This window comes from Arachis hypogaea, chromosome 6, assembly GCF_003086295.3.
Source record: "Arachis hypogaea cultivar Tifrunner chromosome 6, arahy.Tifrunner.gnm2.J5K5, whole genome shotgun sequence".
Lineage (NCBI taxonomy): Eukaryota > Viridiplantae > Streptophyta > Magnoliopsida > Fabales > Fabaceae > Arachis > Arachis hypogaea.
In genome coordinates, this window is record NC_092041.1 from 15,557,597 (window position 1) to 15,577,497 (window position 19,901).

The 19,901-nt window shown below is 38.0% G+C and overlaps 2 protein-coding genes and 1 long non-coding RNA gene across 3 annotated transcripts; 1 reads left to right on the forward strand and 2 right to left on the reverse strand.

Annotated features, from left to right (window-relative positions):
- Nucleotides 1-6,419: 6,419 nt before the first annotated feature.
- On the forward strand, nt 6,420-7,731 carry LOC140173615 (uncharacterized). The gene is made up of 4 exons (XM_072198105.1): nt 6,420-6,540; nt 6,854-7,413; nt 7,458-7,593; nt 7,682-7,731. The coding sequence occupies exons 1-4, from the start codon at nt 6,420-6,422 to the stop codon at nt 7,729-7,731; spliced, it is 867 nt and encodes a 288-aa protein (XP_072054206.1).
- Nucleotides 7,732-9,156: 1,425 nt separating this feature from the next.
- Nucleotides 9,157-9,578, reverse strand: LOC112698110 (uncharacterized). Its single transcript, XR_003151378.3, has 2 exons — nt 9,468-9,578; nt 9,157-9,380 (listed from the first exon to the last, which is right to left on the reverse strand). It is a non-coding gene; the product is annotated as an uncharacterized lncRNA (long non-coding RNA).
- Nucleotides 9,579-9,804: 226 nt separating this feature from the next.
- LOC112698111 (DNA-directed RNA polymerase 2A-like) lies at nt 9,805-12,292 on the reverse strand. Its single transcript, XM_072198106.1, has 7 exons — nt 12,034-12,292; nt 11,923-11,932; nt 10,856-10,997; nt 10,500-10,652; nt 10,335-10,409; nt 10,126-10,215; nt 9,805-9,906 (listed from the first exon to the last, which is right to left on the reverse strand). The coding sequence occupies exons 1-7, from the start codon at nt 12,290-12,292 to the stop codon at nt 9,805-9,807; spliced, it is 831 nt and encodes a 276-aa protein (XP_072054207.1).
- Nucleotides 12,293-19,901: the final 7,609 nt, after the last annotated feature.

A 19,901-nucleotide genomic window follows, 5' to 3' on the forward strand; every position in this document is an offset into this window, starting at 1 on the left:
CATTGTAAAGGGATTCATTATCCTCTTGTTTAAAGCCTTGGATGTCCAGCCTTAGCTGTGTCATCCTTTTTGGAGGGTAAAAATGATTCAGGAATTTGTCTGACAACTGTTTCCATGTCTTTATGCTTGCTGTAGGTTGGTTATTTAACCACCTTTTAGCTTGATCTTTCACAGCAAATGGAAACAGTAATAGTCTGTAGACATCCTGATCCACCTCTTTATCATGTACTGTGTCAGCAATTTGTAAAAATTGTGCCAGAAACTCAGTAGGTTCTTCCTGTGGAAGACCGGAATACTGGCAATTTTGCTGCACTATGATAATGAGTTGAGGATTTAGTTCAAAGCTGCTTGCTTTGATGGGAGGTGTACAGATGCTACTCCCATATGCAGCTGTAATGGGGTTAGCATATGACCCCAGAGTCCTTTTGGACTGATTGGTCCCACTCAAGTCCATGATGGACAAAAGGGAAATGATAATGATTGCAAAGAGATAATTTTTTTTTTTTGAATAAACGAAAAAATAAAATAAAACAAAGGAAAATTAAAGTAAAAATTCGAAAATCAAAAAGAAAATAAAATCAAAGCAAATTGAAAACTGAATCAATTAGTTAATTAAAAAGATTTTGAAAACAACAATTAGAAAGATATGATTGAAAAATTTTTTGAAAAAGATTTGATTTTTTTAAAAAAAGGAAAGAGAAAAACACAAAAAGACACCAAACTTAAAATTTTAGAAAATCAAACACAAAATTTTCGAAAATTTTTAAGGGAAAAACACAAAGAGGACACCAAACTTAGAATTTTTATGAATCAAAAAGGGACTAAGAACATGCAAAAATCGAAAATTAAAAGAAAAATAAAAGCATGCAATTGACACCAAACTTAGAATATGAAACTAGACTCAACTAAAAGACTCTAAACCAACAAAAATAAAACAGTCCTAATCTAAGCAACAAGATAAGCCGTCAGTTGTCCAAACTCAACAATCCCCGGCAACGGCGCCAAAAACTTGGTGCACGAAATTGCAATCACACTTTTTGCAATCCCGCACAACTAACCAGCAAGTGTACTGGGTCGTCCAAGTAATACCTTGCGTGAGCAAGGGTCGATCCCACAGAGATTGTCGGCTTGAAGCAAGCTATGGTTATCTTGTAAATCTTAGTCAGGATATCAGAAATTATCAGGATTGATTGTGAAAAGCAAAAGAACATGAAATGATTACTTGTTTTGCAGTAATGGAGAATAGGTTGAGGTTTGGAGATGCTCCATCTTCTGAATCTTTGCTTTCCTACTGTCTTCTTCTTCAGTCACGCAAGTCTCCTTCCATGGCAAGCTGTATGTAGGGTTTCACCATTGTCAGTGGCTACCTCCCATCCTCTCATTGGAACGATTCCTAATGCCCTGTCACGGCACGGCATTCCATCTGTCGGTTCTCAATCAGACCGGAGTAGAATCCAGTGATTCTTTTGGCGTCTGTCACTAACGCCCCGCCTTCAGGAGATTGAAGCACGTCACAGTCATTCAGTCATTAAATCCTACTCAGAATACCACAGACAAGGTTTAGACCTTCCGGATTCTCTTGAATGCCGCCATCAGTCTAGCTTATACCACGAAGATTCCGATTAAAGAATCCAAGAGATAACTACTTAATCTAAGGTAGAACGGAGGTGGTTGTCAGTCACACGTTCATGGTTGAGAATGATGATGATTGTCACGGATCATCACATTCATCCGGATTAAGAACAAGTATTATCTTGGAATGGAAGCAAGCATGATTGAATGAGAAACAGTAGTAATAGCATTAATCCATCAAGACACAGCAGAGCTCCTCACCCCCAACCATGGGGTTTAGAGACTCATGCTGTGGAAAACGTGTACAATGTCATAAGGTTATCCAAAAGTTGCATATGGTCTGATACAATGTCAAAAGATCCTATAAATAGTAAACTAGTGTCCTAAGGTTTACAGAAATGAGTAAATGACAGAAAAATCCACTTCCGGGCCCACTTGGTGTGTGCTTGGGCTGAGCAATGAAGGAATTTCGTGTAGAGACCTTTTCTGGAGTTAAACGCCAGTTCTCATGCCAGTTTGGGCGTTTAACTCCAAATTTTATGCCAGTTCCGGCGTTTAACGCTGGAATTTCTGTAGGTGACTTTGGGCGCCGGTTTGGGCCATCAAATCTTGGGCAAAGTATGGACTATTATATATTGCTGGAAAGCCCAGGATGTCTACTTTCCAACGCCGTTGAGAGCGCGTCAATTGGGCTTCTGTAGCTCCAGAAAATCCGCTTCGAGTGCAAGGAGGTCAGAATCCAACAGCATCTGCAGTCCTTTTTGGTCTCGGAATCAGATTTTTGCTCAGGACCCTCAATTTCAGCCAGAAAATACCTGAAATCACAGAAAAACACACAAACTCATAGTAAAGTCCAGAAAAGTGAATTTTAGCTAAAAACTAATAAAAATATACTAAAAACTAACTATATTATACTAAAAACATACTAAAAACAATGCCAAAAAGCATACAAATTATCCGCTCATCACTTCTTCATTTTTCACCAGGATTTTTCCACTCCTTAGCTGTATTGCCTTGCACTCCTCTTTTAGATTAGGAATGGTATCACTTGGTAGTGAGCTTGATGGTTTCTCAACAGAAATTTGTTTGGAGATTTGCCCAATCTGCCTCTCCATGTTCTTCAATGAGGCTTCCTGGTTCCTTGTTGTCATCTCTTGTTGCTTTATCCACTTTTCCATGAGCATCTCCAGATTAGTGATCCTCTGGGAGTCTTGTGAGATTGGTTGATTGTGGGATGTTGAGGGTTGAGGGTAGGTATTTTGGTTAGAGACTTGGTTGTTGGATGGATGATGGTTAGAGTTGGGGTAAGTGTTTTGTGGTTTTCTGTATGTGTTTTGGTTAGTATTCGGCTGGTTGTTGTGGTTTGTGTTTTTCCAATTGCTTTGAGTTGAGTTCCTTTGCCATGGCTGCTGAGTTTGATTGTGGTTGTCTCCCCATCTGAGGTTGGGATGGTTTTTCCAAGAGGGATTGTAAGTATCACCATAGACTTCATTTGATCCAGAATTTTGGTTGTGCATGTACTGGACTTGCTCTTGCTGTTGCTCCTCTTGAATTTCTTCATTTTGCCTCCAAGTGGTTGATGGTTGGCTTGTGTTGACTGCTGCAACTTGGATATTGTCAATCCTCTTGGCCATTTGCTCAAATTGTTGTTGAATTTACTGTTGCATCATTTTGTTTTGAGCTAGGATTGAATCCACTCCTTCCAACTCCATCACTCCTTTTCTTTGTGATGGTTGACGTTGCCTTTGGTGAGCAAAGAAGTACTGGTTGTTGGCCACCATATCAATAAGATTTTGGGCTTCCTCTGCAGTTTTCATGAGTTGCAAAGAGCCTCCAGTTGAGTGATCCAATGCTTCCTGGGATTTCAATGTTAAGCCTTCATAAAAATTCTGCAACTTATCCCATTCAGTGAACATTTCAGGGGGACACTTCCTGATCAGAGCCTTGTATCTCTCCCATGCCTCATAGATGGGTTCAGCCTCCATTTGTGTGAATGTTTGTACCTCAGTCTTCAACCTAATGACCCTTTGAGGTGGGTAAAATTTGGCAAGGAACTTGGTTACTAAATCATCCCAATTGTTGATGCTGTCTCTTGGGAAGGATTCCAACCATTGAGTGGCTTTGTCTCTGAGAGAAAATGGAAAGAGCAGTAGCTTGTAGCTGTCAGGAGGCACACCATTGGTCTTGACCGTATCACAAATCCTCAAGAAGGTTGACAAGTGTTGGTTGGGGTCTTCAAGTGGTCCTCCTCCATAAGAGCAATTATTTTGAACTAGAGTGATAAGTTGTGGCTTTAGTTCAAAATTATTTGCATTGACATTTTGAGTTAAGATGATGCTTCCACAATGTCTAGGATTTGCAAAAGTATAGGAAGCCAAAACTCTCCACTGTGGTGGATTATTGTTGTTATTGGCTGCTCCTCCTGGTGGATTGGTTGAATGTTCCTCCATGTCTTGAAATTCTTCTTCTGACTCTTCCTCCCCAACAATGTTTTTTCCTCTTTCAGCTCTCCTTATTCTCCTGAGAGTTCGTTCGTCTTGCTCATGAAAGGTGGGTATGGTTCTTCTTGTATCTGACATACAAGCAAACCACAAGAAACACACAAAAACCAGTGATATTTCAATCTATTTCTAGAATGAAATTTGAGTTAGCTTAAGCAAAAATTCAAGCAGTTAGTGGGTCAGTCAAAATTAAAGAAACAGAAAAGAAAAAGTGCTTGATCTAGACCTACACTTCACTTAATCATTGTCAATCTAATTCCATTCCCCGACAACGGTGCCAAAAACTTGATGTGCGAAAAACGATCCGACACAAAACTCACCGGCAAGTGTACTGGGTCGCATTAAGTAATATAACTCACATGAGTGAGGTCGATCCCACAGGGATTGAAGGATTGAGCAATTTTAGTTTAGTGATTGATTTAGTCAAGCGAATCAAGTGTTGGTTGAGTTGTTTGCAATTGACAGAAATTAAATTGCTTGAAATGTAAAGGGAGAGGGGAAAATTGCAGTAAATTAAATAGCAGGAAAGTAAAAGAAGCTGAAGCTTAAAATGCAAGTAATATAAAGTGCAAAAACTTAGATTGCAAGAAATGTAAATGGCTGAAACTTAAAGTGGAAGAAATGTAAATTGCTTGAATCATAAAAGGGATTGGGAATTGGGATTTCAGAAATTAAACAAGCAAAGGTAAATTGCAACAAATAGAAAAGCGGAAGATGAATTGAATTGAAGTGGGTCTCAAACAGAAGAGTGAAATGCCTTGGAGAATTTAGAACAGAGAAGCAGTGCTTAATTTGCAGCAAATTGAAAGTGGTTGAAGATCTCAGGAGTGGAAGAGACTAGATAACAAGTCTAGATCTCAAATCCTTCCTTGATCCAACAAGAACAATTACTAAAGAAATAAAGGAAAGCAAATTACAGAAATAGCAGCAGAAGTAGAAATGAACAGAAAGTAAAATTTAATTATGCAGAAAGTTAAAGAAGAGATCTCAAGGTGAGATTGAAACAGAAGTTCTTCAATTCTTCACCCAAGACCCAAAGCAAGAAAAGTAGAGAGTGCTCAAGCAAGAACACGGAAGAAGAGAGATCAATTCTCCTTCCCAATTCTCTAAGAAATCCCAAAGTTCAAAATTAAAATGCAAGTAAAAAAGGAAAATTCAAAATAAAGTCTAGAGGTTCCAAAATAAAAGCCAAGCTCTCTAATTACATCAAACTAGCTCCTATTTATACACTTTCTATTCTTGGATTTTGGGATTTGGATGGGCTTTTGATTTGGTCAAGAAATGAATTAAGTTGGATTTTTAATTAAATTTCAGCCCAAGTTGAGATGTGCTCCCAGGAGGATGCTCAGCTCACAAGTTGAGCTGAGCATTGAGGCCTTGTGTGTATTTGCCTTGTACCGTGCCAAGCATCAGGGGAATGCTCAGCTCACAAGTTGAGCTGAGCATTGGTGCCTTGGTGCCAATTTGGTGCGCGCTCCACTCCCCTGGCCGTGCCGAGATGCTCTTGTGATGCACCAAGTATAATGCTCTGCTCACTAAGTGAGCTGAGCATTGGCTCTTCCAAGGGAAGGTCCTTGGTTCGAAACTCATGGGAAGCATGCGCTGAAGCTTTTCCTTGGTTTTCTTGTGGTGCCTTGCTTCCTTGCTTCCTCAAGGTGTGGGGTTCGAACCTTCGGGGATGTATTTTGGCCATTTTTTGCTTATTTTCCTTGTGAGTAGCGCCTCCCTCATCCCCCCTTGGTCATGGGTTCAAGTCTTGGGGCATGCACTTGCAACTTGTTTTCCTTGAATTATTCCTCAATGCTTTCGACAATGCTCACTTGGTGAGCTGAGCATTGTTTTTCTTTTCCTTGTTTCTTGGCTTCCTATTGTGCTCAGCTCACAAAGTGAGCAGAGCATTGTGCCTTGGTCCCATGGGAGTGAGTGTAGCGCTCACTTAGTGAGCATTGTACTCTTGGAGTGAGCTTCAAGGTTTCATGCGCCACACTTCCTCCTTTCTTTGCCACACTTTTTCTTCCTTGAGCCACACTTCTTAGGCCACGCTTTCTTCTTTTCTTCTTTTCTTCACCGATAAGAAATCAAAACAACCAATCAAAGTATCACCAAATTCACAAGGTTTATAAATCATTAAAAATCAATTAAATTTAGCCTAAACCTCATGATTTAGCATCAATTATATGGTGGTTGTTTGATTCAAAGAAGTTATGCATTTCCATTCCAAATCACTTACTTAGAATGCAAGAAAGTGCATAAAACCTAATAAAAACAAAGAAAAAGGCTAGTGAAACTAGGCTAAGATGACTTGTCATCACTCTTCTGGATAAAAAAGATGCCATTATCCAGGAGATGAATGAGAAGAAAGAATTGCTTATAATTGAAAAGAATAAGATGTCATCAGAGTCTGCCAAACAAGATGAAGTTGATGATTCCCTTGATGCTTACATGTCTGGACTTTCATCCCAACTTGGTAAGAGTTATATTTGTTTGCTTTTTCTGGTTGCTTGCTTATATTTGCACATATTCATTGTATGCAATTGTGTGCTTTGATGTGTTTGGAAGTAATACTAGAAAATGAGTTGTCTCGTTCCTTCGAACTCTAACTTTATGTGCAATTACAAGTCTTAAATTGGACATTTCATTAGCACACGTTAGCTTATCCTTGCTGATTTCGTTGTTGCTGTCAGTTCAAGACAAAAGTGTGCAGCTTGAGAAGGAATTGTCAACTCTTTAGTCCGAGTTGGATAGGATTTGCTACTTATTGAAGATTGTTGACCCAACAGGCGAAGCTATCAAGAAAAGAGAGTTGAAAACACAAGAACCCAAATCAAACAAATCTCAAGAAGTTGCCTCTAACTTAAAAAAGAAACCACAAGCAAAAACCCAGAAAATCAGTGAATCTTGTACTAAGGTCGATAAGAAGAAACCACTTGTGGAAACCCAGAAAACCAGTGACACTTGTGCAAAGGCAGATAACTCCATACAAGAAGGGAAACCTGGAGATGCAACTATGGATTTGGACAAGTCAGAACCAGGAAGTGACAAAGTGGAGGGTGAGAATGTTGTATACACGGTTCCAAAGCCCCAGTGGCTTGGGGCTGTAGAGGACAGGGTTACAGATGATAACCAACAACCAATAGCCCCTTTGCATGATACGGACGAGTCCAACCAGTTCGTTGACTACAAGGACAGGAACAAAATTTTGGGTTCAGGTGATGATGCAAAGACTAGAGAATCTAATATTGAGTCTGCTGCTCCTGGTCTGATTTTAAGGAAAAGAAAACAAGTTGAGATGACGGGTGCAAATAGTAATGATGTCACTCAGCAATCGACTTTTGCTCCTGTGGGTGAAAAAATGGCTGAGGATGCTGTGGCTTTATTATAAAGCACAAAAGGGGGTTGTATGCAACTGATGATGTGGAAAACCAAGATGAGGAGAAGAGGAAGCCTAAAAGAGTGCTTGGGCCTGAGAAACCATCATTTTTGAACGATCAGATAAACGACACATGGGTTCCCCCTCAAGGTAAGGATAATTGGTTTCAATGTCCTTACTATATGATTGGATTGTCATTTTTTTAGAATGTTCATATTTTCCTGTATCGTGTGTGCAGGACAATTAGGTGATGGACGAACTTCTTTGAATGACAAATATGGCTACTGAGCATATTTATGCATAACGTTGCTGATTTCAAGAAATAATGGATATCGAGGAAGGATTCGGAAGAACCTGGTAAGATTCATTGAACCTGCAGAGTTGGTTGGACAACTCATTGACCTGCATCCTTTTATCAACTAGAAGTGGAAGGATGACGATGAGGTTACTTGGTGTTTAAGTTACAACAGTAGTGTATTTAGCAGACATGGCAAGTTGAGATGCGCTTTACCATTAGTACAGCCACAGGATATCAGAATGCTACTAACAAGTGACTTTCTCTTTTTTTTTTCTTTTTTTTTTAAGTACAGAATGGAGTCATTTGGAAAACAATTTTGTTACTGCCACTGTAAAGGTTTATTTGAAGTAGGTGTGTGGTGTTAAGAGGATTAATGGAGGACTCTATTGTTATAGGGAAATGACATTTCAATATTTCATCATGTTAAAGGTGGTTTGCAAACATAGATGCTTATGAAAAATCTTCATTGTTTTTCCATATGCATGAAGATGTTTATTTAAGGAAGGAAAGATGAGTACTTCATCTGGTCTCTAAAATTTCATGAGCTAAAAAGGGCTTATATTCTTTTTCTATTTTTGGTGCATATAATGTCTACAATAAATTATCTTAAACATGTTATAAAATAATAAAAAAGAATATTCCTTTTATATTTAGTTATTTACAAAAGAAAGCTTGTAGAAAATACACATGTAAAACCTTATCTAAGGTACACATTCGCTATTCTCTTGATATCAAAGATGGTCTTGCAACTATCCCTGGGATAGTTTTCATGGAGACTTGTGAGCTGAACTTATTCGCAGATCTCTTCCCAAATTCTTGAAATAAATAACTACTACACTCACTAACTAGCAATGCCAAGCTTTATCCCTTGGCTATTTTTTTCTCAAAAGCATCATGGTTATAATGCCACTGAGGAACAGCCTGTATCACGAGCGCATTCGGAAGAACTGTTGTCGCTATTATGCACATGTTGAAATAACTCAGAATGCAGTCAATAAACCCTAAAGAAAGAGTCCATGCCCTACAGAGGGCTGTAGAAAGATCAGTTGAAGAAATATGGAGACTCTAAAACTTCCCTTAGGTCGAAGTCTCCCCGTTCCGATAATGGGGGGAACATTAATGTTGAGAAAGATCCCTGGAAGCTCTCCTTTAACTGCTCACAAATAAGAACAGGTTAACAGATCTAGCAGTAACCTAGAAATTACAAAGAGGCTATTTATACAAATATAAAATAAAATAAATTAACCATTAATATCAACATTTGCATCCAGTCACATAAGTTTCCCCATCTACTAAAAACATAGAATGATTTTTCCCATCATTTTTTTTTTTGAGAAATTCAAACCAGATTTCAGGTTGCAGAAAACAAAGCACAATACCAAAAGAAGTATCCACTATTTAATTACACAAATAAGTATGAAAATACCAACGAAACTAAAGATAATAAAATCAATTTCCCCTCAAATATTCCCAAGAATACCAGAGATTAAAAATAATAGCATATCATGTAAATGACGTTAACATCTAAACCATACATTTTCCAGTACTGGGGTCTCATAGGGTTCAACAAACTTCTCTCTGAGTATTCTGTTCATTCTATCCACATCACACGCATGCGTCCAATATGAGTCATGAACCCCTAAATGTATGAACAGAAATCACTCCTTGTAAGCATTTTAATCATTATAAATCAAATCTGAATGAGAAGAACCTAACTAGCAAAAACCTGCAAAATTCAAGCCTTCTTTTTTGCAGGCCACCGCAGCCATCATCATATGAGTACCATCAAGTGAGTGAACAAAATTTGGGGGAAATGCTGTCCTTTGCCTCTTTGCCATGACCTAGAACATTTATAGAACAAAACAATTTCATATTATTGTTAAAAATTTAAATCCTACGCTGTTATTTAGGTCATTGAAAGAGTACAAATTTCTGAATAGTTTCAATGTTATTTAGCTTCCCTATATTTTGAATCTTGGTGTTATTTTCATATCATAACTTCTTATAAATTATAATCAATAAGGATGCCGTGGGCAAAGCATAAAATAGTTAATAGATAAAATCTAATTGCCTCCGAAGTAAATGATCCAAATATCTATACATGATGTTAAGCTTACCTTATCTGTTTCTCGTTGCGATGTCAACATCTGAAGTGAAGTTTTGACCTGTAACCCATCACATAATAATAGCATTAACCTATATAAAGCTATAAACTCAGAATTTGAGGATATATTTGGCATGAAGGATTTTGGAAGGGATGACGAATTGAGGTTTAAAGTAAACAATATTTTGAAGTTCTTTTTTAAAAATTGAAAGAAAAATGATAATCCTCCATCCAAACATATCTTGAGAAGTATATTTCATGGAAATTCTACTATACTTACAATATGCCTTCTAAGTTTCCGGTAAGGTTGCACAACAGGAAGTCCAAGAGTAGTGGTCCAGTGGACTGGCTGATTTTCAGATGCAATTACCTATTCAAGGTCATTGTCATACCAATTCTGTTACTAATACAATGACGACAACAAAAGGACGAAACAAGAATCAGAATATGTGCATCACACATGTAGGTAGAAGGAAGATTGTAACATACTTTTGCATAGTCACAAAGCCATTTCATAATATTCCGTGCACCTTGAAACATCTCCTCCAAGGCAGTTAAGGTGACCTGAGAAGGAAATGAGATTAAACAAGCAATACATGTTATGCTACAAGGATAATATATATCTATAATACAGAGTTATTTTCACCCTCTCACCTTTGCAGCATAACAAGAAGTGCCAAAGAGTTCGTCATCATCTAAACCGGATTCTCTTTCTTTCAACCTCCTCTTTATCTGCTTTGGCGCACCAATGTACATGACACCATATACTGATGTCATCATTGTCTGCTTAACCAATTTTCTATCCACCTAACAGTATACAAGATCAGATCAAAATCAGCTTCTACAAGAGAACAAAAAACAATAAATAAACGAACCATAATTGCTAATTAGAAAATTTATTTTAAAATGCCTTAAGAACCTAAGATTCCAGATGAAATTGTAACTTATTCTTTCAAAAAACACGAGATTGCATTTATGCACCAAGTAACACCAAAAGGATGGCATAGAACCTGATTAACTAGTCTCCTTGCATGTAGGGTATCGGAAAATATTGCAGGATCTTCCTGAGCATCCTTTTGCATAATGTGCAATACTCTGCATGAAAATGACATTTGTAAGACTAAGTTGTTTATTAGGAATTTCCTCTCTTCCCTGAGGAATTTCAAACCCGAAACTTAAATTAATTTAACCTTTTTTTGTTGAGTTAATAGTCAAAATTGTCCCTGAAAAATATCTCGATCTCCATTTTGGTCCTCGAAAGATAAAATTAATCAAAATTGTCCTCGAAAGATACACGACTTGCTCACGTTATTCCTTCTGTCAGTTGGACGATGACGTGTCACGTTAAGTGCCACGTGACATGATGACGTGTCACGCCACGTGGCAGATCAGTGACACATGGCACGCCACATGGCAGGTCAGTGACACGTGGTATGCCACATGTCACTTGACATGTAAAAAAGTATTTTATAATCAAAATAGTCCTTGAAAGTTCAGACGTAAATCATTTTCATCCCTTAAATTTTAAAAATTAGTAAATTAGTCCTTAATAGGATCCTCTTAAGAGTACTATTCATATGCTTGTCCAAAAATTAATGTTGAGAGAAATTCCTGCTTAAGACACCATATTAAATCCCTAGAAATTAGTCAACCCTTCATTGTTTGTCAGGTTCTGGACATTTTAAGGAAAATTAAAGAATATTTAGCAATGCCTTACCTGATGAGCTTTCATTTAAATTTCAAATTTACATATCATATATTATTCATATATGCTAAAAGAAAAATGTAACTGTAAAAAATGGAGTCAGCGATGAATGCACAATACACAAGAAGTAACAAGTTCCAGGGTGATATTTTACAAAGAAATCTTGCTTGCATCTTCTAAGAGTGCATAAGGATCCACATACTGGGGAGGTGACAGTGACATCTTGCTTGCATCATGGACAAAAGTTGGTCCAAAATACTGCAACATAGTACACACTAAACCATCAAATCTTACTCTCTAAAAGATTATATGCATCAGCATTCAATATTACAAAATTATAGGTTAGTGTAAGACCAACATGTCATAACTAACCAGTCAATGGCTGAAAGAAAAATCATAATGGCCAAGATAATATATGCACTAATGAACATGCAAATAGCTACATAAAAGAGTCATGTAGAAGTTGAAAGGAAAAGATCTTACCAAGTAAAGAGCTAAAAAGAATGCGACGGTTATGAGGATTTTTCAGACTTCTCTCTACATCGGTTGAGACAACATTTCTCCTCGAGAGACCTCTATCTTGTTCATTCACAACCACCTCTTCGTCAACTCCAGCGTTGCCCTGCTTGTAATCCTCAAGCAATGATGTAGGAGTCATGCCCCTCCTCTTCAATTTCTTCATAAACAATGATTCCGGAGGTTCTTCTCCTGAAAATTCAATATCAATAGCAGCATTAGCCATTTCAAGAGGAATTCTTGCTATTTTTGAGGAAAAGTGGAAGTTACAGACCATTTATTTGTAAAAAGTACTTACTGAAAATGGATATTGATGAAGCTAAGAGAGTAGTTGAGGCAAAACCAGTTGCTTCAAGGCCTAATTGTTCTACTTTCAGATCTTTCTCTAAGCTTCTTGCAGGTGCTATTAATGTCTCATCACCCCAAATTGAATCTTCTCAGGCAACAGTTTTTGCCATTAGACCAAAGACAGTGAGGTTCAAGTCACCGCCACATTCCTCCCTGAGATTTAGCAAATAGGGTTTCATTTCACAAAATTTAAAAATCACAAAAAATCTAATTGGGAATTGGAACCTGATTTTCTAATGGAGTCAACCAAAGAACAACACGGGTTACTGCACCAAATCCTACCCCCGTGCCTCGAAGATTGTGCTCTTCCGCCTGAATCCATCCACCAAGCATTCCTCAAAGCAGCCGCTGTCGTGAAGTCCGCCGCCGCGATTTTCTCCGATGACGATGACGAGACCACCGGAGATTGCGTCAACGACCCATGGCCAGCCGCAGCCGAGGGAACCTCCGATGCTGTAATTGGGATCGAGCCAGAGAACAAGCTGCCCAGAGCATGTGCCGTCGAGAAAGGGTGCGAAGAAGGCGGCGATGACGTGAAGGTCTCTGGTGGTAGCAGCTGCAAAGTGGAGGAGGTTGTGGACGAAATTGTGGTTGGAGAAGGAGCTAAATTGGGGGAAGGTGAATAAGAACCTTGCATTGATGAATTGCAAGGCTTGGGAATTGAAGATGATGCAAATAAGAATAAGAAGAAAAACTGTGAAGAAGAAGAGAAGAATGGCGATGTTTCAAGGTTAGGAGAGCCTTCTACCAAAACGGCGTCGTTTTGGTTGTCTGCCATGTTGGCAGTTAACAGCCCACGTCAGTGACTATTTGCCAACTCAGCTACGGAGATGACGGAAGGACGAACGTGACCAAGTAGGATATCTTTGGGGGACAAATTTGATTAATTTTATCTTTCGAGGACGAAAATGGAGATCGAGGTATCTTTTAGGGATGATTTTGACTATTAACTCTTTTTTTATTCTTTTTAAGCTCAGCAAATATCAGAATATGATCAATATATACAAATAAAATGCAGATTAAGAAAAAGCATAACAAATGTAGTGTGGAGTAGAGGTTGTCTATTGGAAAAGAGTAACGAGGAGAGGTAAATTATGACAATATGTTAAGTACCTAAGGAAAGTGGGAAACTGTACCTTAAAAAAGCTAGTTCGCAAGGGCAGAGGTGCGAGAGATGGACCAAGACCGGAATTAGCAGTGAGGATTGAGGAAGAAGAACAAAGCGGCAATATATAAAAGGAGAAGGGGGAGGAGAAATGCTAAAAAGGATTATCTGATCTGGAGAAGGGTAAAGAATGAATGATAAACCTTAGCAGAGGTAATTGATTCATCTCTCATAAATTTTGATTGAACAAAAAAGAAAATGTGTAAAAAGTAAAAAATAAAAAGGCAAATTTTAATTATTGATTTTTCCAAAAACAAAAAACGGGATCTAATTTTTAAATAATTTTATGTTGGTTAATCACTTAATCTTACTCCCACATAAATGTGGGAATAACAAATCCGTGGCCCTCGTAGTCTATTGTCACTCAATAACCCATTGTTATACCTAGCCAACTAGCCAACCCATCAATTTCCTGTGCCAGCGCTACGTGTCAAGCTGCTCCACAAAACACACGTGTTGCAAGGAAAGCTTTCGTACGGAAATTTTTGTAAATTTAAATATGTACTGTAGTACGCACCTAGAATAGATTAAAATCTGTAACACATAACAGATTTATTCATCACCTTCATCACTATTACATATGAACAAAACCCTATTCCTAAAATTTCAAACTTAAAACTCCCAACCCTAACTCAATTTTCCCCAATTTCACAAAGTTGACGCACGCATTCTACGTTCATCTCTGCTTTCCATCGTTGTGTTCACTGCTCCAGCACGCTCCATGTTCGCTCGCATCGTGTTCTTCTGCTCGCAACGTGTTATGCGCTGCTCCACCGTGTTCTTCCGCTTGTGCCGTGTTCTTCTGCTGGCGTCGTGTTTTGCTCTGCTGTGCTGTGTTCTTCTGCTTGCGTCGTGTTCTGCTTGCTCCCCCGTGTTTGATTTTCTGCTCGCGCCATGTTCTTCTGCTCACGTGGTGTTAGATCTGCTCGCGTCGTGTTCTGCTTGCTCCGCGGTGTTCGATCTTCTACTCACGTCGTGTTTTGCTCTACTCTGCTGTATTCAATCTTCTGCTCGCGCCGTGTTCTGCTCTACTCTGCCGCTTTCAATCTTTTGCTAGTGCCATTCTGAAACATCCGCTTTGTTGCCTCAGCCTCGGTCCTCATGCTTCTCTTCCTCCGCCGTCATCCTGTAAAGCTTGTATATATCTCTCAGGTATGACAAAAAAAATTCTCAGATTTTACGTACTAATGATTTAATTTAGTTGAATTGTTGAAATAATAAAACTAGTTCTAGTGTTCCAAGTAAAATCACACTAAATTATAAAGTAGCTACTTATGCTGGAGTATAGTAGTAGCTGTAGTCAATTAGTTTGAGGGATTTTTTTCAATATATATATGATTTTGTAACTAAAATATAAAGAAAAAATATATTGGACCAGATAGTGATACTTGTTCAACAAAAGAAACTGCATTTGAAATTTTGATTAATCTGCAATTCCTATGTCACTAAGCTTTTTTCTCTTTTCACTAATTGTGTTTTTTCCCTTGTATGTTGACATGTGTATGGAAGTGCTTACATACTCCGTTGAATTATGCCTTGCTTTGTTCTCCTTTTTAAACAAGGAGAAAGGATGGCCTTGTGATGTCATTATGCCACTATTTATTTACTGCACAAAGCGTAGCAATGAATCACTAATATATTGTGTTGAACTAATTAGAGATTTTTTTACTTCAGTAAATATCTTTTTTTTTTTTAGTATTCTGCTGAATGGTGATATATTTGGTGACAGGGAGAGAGGTTCTATAATCCATATATCCCTGGAGTTTGGAAGAATTGAATAAAAAAGGAATGATTGAAGATAATGAGGGGGCTCACGTGATATAAGTTCAGGATGTAAAAAAGGATGAAGTTGTTATACAGTTTCTAAACTCCAAATGTAACATTCATTTCAATATTGTGTAGAAATCTTGTATTTGTGTAACGTCATATACTCAAATTTTGTTTTAAAGTTTATTGACTAGTTGGATTTTGCCCCCCTCTCCCTTCCTCCAGTTCAAGCATCCATTGCTACCAATACTTGGGTTGTTGACGGTGCTCCACAAACAAAGAGTAAGCAACTCTCATCGTTTCTCCAATTGCACACTGCCTTATAGTCAAAATGAGCTTTGTATTAAATTATAAAGTATTTTCAAATTATTTATACATGTGCCATGGTGAACAGGTCAGCTATTAACTTGTTGCTCTTGCGCATGTTATAAGTTAATCTTTAATGGCATCAAAGACATGAAATTGATACCATATGTTGCTCATTGTTCTGTGTATCCCATTGGAAAAAAAAACATTTCTGTTATATGTATTTTATTGTTTAAACAGTTTATTGCTCTGCTATACTTTAAGTTACTCTTTATTTTTAACTGATTTCTTATTGACATGTAATCCTTCCTTTTACAGAGTTGCAAGATATACTCCCTAACATTATCCACCAATTCGGTATTACGCACTTCAATTTTTATTTTTCTTTCACCTTTTTGTCTTTTTAATTTTTCCATCTTTCCCTACTCCATACTGAACATTTTGGTCACTAATATGCAGGACCAGATAACTTGAAAAACCTAAAGAACCTAGAGGAACAATTTCAGAAGCAGGCTCCTGATATGGCATCATGGTTATTGTCAATTGGGTAAATACTAATTTATTCCGTTCATTTCTTTTTTAATTGATTGTTGAAGAAGCTAAATTTTGTGATATACAGGTAATTAGAAATTTGCATTATTATTTGGCAAATAGTAAAAGGTAGGGTTAATTGACATGCCTTGTCCATATTTCTCTGCAAATATGACATTTCACTGCATCGCTTAACCATTCTTTTATGCATATTAGGAAAGGAAGGTGGGGTTGCAGCAAGCCATTATCAAAATGGAACAAGGAGGCAGTGCAGATGGTAATCTTCAGGGTATTTTATTTTGGTGACATTGGTGGACGAAATTGTGATCATCAATGTTGTACTCTTTGTTATTGTATGGAATAATTATAATAGCTCTTTGCTATGTGTGGACACAACTCCATTCAACTAACCAGCAAGTGTACTGGATCGTCCAAGTAATAAACCTTACGTGAGTAAGGGTCGATCCCACAGAGATTGTTGGTATGAAGCAGGCTATGGTCATCTTGTAAATTTCAGTCAGGCGGATTTAAATAAATTATGGAATTTGGAAAATCAAATAATAGTAAATAAACATAAAGTAAAGATAAAGTTACTCATGTATTTCCATGGTGGGAATTTCAGATAGGTGTATAGAGATGATGTGCTCCTTCTGAATCTCTGCTTTCCTACTTCCTCCTCCTTTCTTCTCATCACTCCTTTCCATGGCAAGCTGTATGTAGGGCATCACCATTGTCAATGGCTACATCCCATCCTCTCAGTGAAAAAGGTCCAAATGCTCTGTCACGGCACGGCTAATCATCTGTCGGTTCTCGATCATGTTGGAATAGAATGCCTTGATTCTTTTGTGTTTTTCATGACGCCCAGCAATCGCGAGTTTGAAGCTCGTCACAGTCATTCAATCCCAGAATCCTACTCGGAATACCACAGACAAGGTTTAGAATTTTCAGATTCTCATGAATGCCGCCATCAATTCTAGCTTATACCACGAAGATTCTGATTAAGGAATCCAAGAGATATACGCCCGGCCTAAGGTAGAACGGAAGTGGTTGTCAGTCACGCGTGTTCATAGGTGAGAATGATGATGAGTGTCACGGATCATCACATTCATCAAGTTGAAGTACAACGAATATCTTAGAATAGGAATAAGTCGAATTGGATAGAAAATAATAGTAATTACATTGAAACTTGAGGTACAGCAGAGCTCCGCACCCTTAATATATGGTGTGTAGAAACTCCACTGTTAAAAATACATAAGTGAAAGGTTCAGGCATGGCCGAATGGCCAGCCCCCATGATCTGAGAACTAATCGTCCAAAGATGTCCCCAAGATGTCTAATACAATAGTAAATTATCCTATTTATACTAGACTAGCTACTAGGGTTTACAAGAGTAAGTAATTGATGCATAAATCCACTTCTAGGGCCCACTTGGTGTATGTTTGGGCTGAGCTTGATCTATCCACGAGCTGAGACTTCTCTCAGAGTTGAACGCCAAGTTGTAACGTGTTTTGGGCGTTCAACTCCGGGTCGTGACGTGTTTCTGGCGTTTGACTCCAGACAGCAGCATGGAACTGGCGTTGAGCGCCAGTTTACGTCGTCAATTCCCGAATAAAGTATGGACTATTATATATTGCTGGAAAGCTCTGGATGTCTACTTTCTAAAGCCGTTGAGAGCGTGTCATTTGTAGTTCTGTAACTCCAGAAAATTCATTTCGAGTGCAGGGAGGTCAGATTCCAACAGCATCAGCAGTCCTTTGTCAGCCTCCTATCAGAGTTTTGCTCAGGTCCTTCAATTTCAACCAGAAATTACCTGAAATCAGAGAAAAACACACAAACTCATAGTAAAGTCCAGAAATGTGAATTTAACATAAAAACTAATAAAAACATCCCTAAAAGTAGCTTGAACTTACTAAAAACTACCTAAAAACAATGCCAAAAAGCGTATAAATTATCCGCTCATCACAACACCAAACTTAAATTGTTGCTTGTCCCCAAGCAACTGAAAATCAATTAGGATAAAAAGAAGAGAATATAATGTAAATTTCAAAATATCAATGAATATTAATTCTAATTAGATGAGCAGGACTTGTAGCTTTTTGCTTCTGAACAGTTTTGGCATCTCACTTTTTCCTTTGAAGTTTAGAATGATTGGCTTCTCTAGGAACTTAGAATTTCGGATAGTGTTATTGATTCTCCTAGTTAAGTATGTTGATTCTTGAACACAGCTACTTATGAGTCTTGGCCGTGACCCTAAGCACTTTGTTTTCCAGTATTACCACCGAATACATAAATGCCACAGACACATGACTGGGTGAACCTTTTCAGATTTTGACTCAGCTTTGCTAGAGTCCCCAGTTAGAGGTGTCTAGAGCTCTTAAGCACACTCTTTTTACTTTGGATCACGACTTTAACCACTCAGTCTCAAGCTTTTCACTTGGACCTTCATGACACAAGCACATGGTTAGGTACAGCTTGATTTAGCCACTTAAGCCTGGATTTTATTTCTTTGGGCCTCTTATCCATTGATGCTCAAAGCCTTGGATCCTTTTTACCCTTGCCTTTTGGTTTTAAGGGCTATTGGCTTTTTCTGCTTGCTTTTTCTTTTTTTTTTCTTTAATTTTTTTCCGCAAGCTTTTGTTCTTCACTGCTTTTTCTTGCTTCAAGAATCAATTTCATGATTTTTTAGATTATCAATAACATTTTTCTTTGTTCATCATTCTTTCAAGAGCCAACAATTTTAACATTCATAAACAACAAGATAAAAAATATGCACTGTTCAAGCATTTATTCAGAAAACAAAAAGTATTGTCACCACATCAATATAATTAAATTAAATTCAAGGATAAATTCGAAATTCATGTACTTCTTGTTCTTTTGAATTAAAATATTTTTCATTTAAGAGAGGTGAAGGATTAATGGAATTATTCATAACTTTAAGACATAGTTACTAACTACTAATGATCATGAAGTAGAGACACAAAACATAGATAAACATATAATATAAAAACCGAACAGCAGAAAAATAAGAACAAGGAATGAATCCACCTTAGTGGCATCTTCTTCTTGAAGGACCAACAATGTCCTTAAGCTCCTCTATGTCCCTTCCTTGCCTTTGTTGCTCCTCCCTCATTGCTCTTTGATCTTCTCTTATTTCATGGAGAATGATAGAGTGCTCTTGATGTTCCACCCTTAATTGTTCCACATTGTAGCTCAAATCTTCTAGGGAAGTGTTGAGTTGTTCCCAATAGTTGTTGGGAGGAAAGTGCATCCCTTGAGGCATCTCAGAGATTTCTTGATGATGAGCTTCCTCATGCATCTCTTGAGATCCGTGGAGGGTCTCTCTTGCTTGCTTCATCCTCTTCTTGGTGATGGGCTTATCCTCTTCAATGAGGATGTCTCCTTCTATGATAACTCCAGCTGAGTAACATAGATGGCAATAAGATGAGGAAAAGCTAGCCTAGCCGTGTTGGAGGGCTTATCGGCTATTTTGTAGATTTCATGGGAGATGACTTCATGAACTTCTACTTCCTCTCCAATCATGATGCTATGAATCATGATGGCCCGATCCACAGTAACTTCAGATCGGTTGCTAGTGGGAATGATGGAGCGTTGAATGAACTCCAACCATCCTCTAGCTACAGGCTTGAGGTCCAATCTTCTCAGTTGAACTGGCTTGCCTTTGGAGTCTCTTTTCCATTGAGCTCCTTCCACACATATGT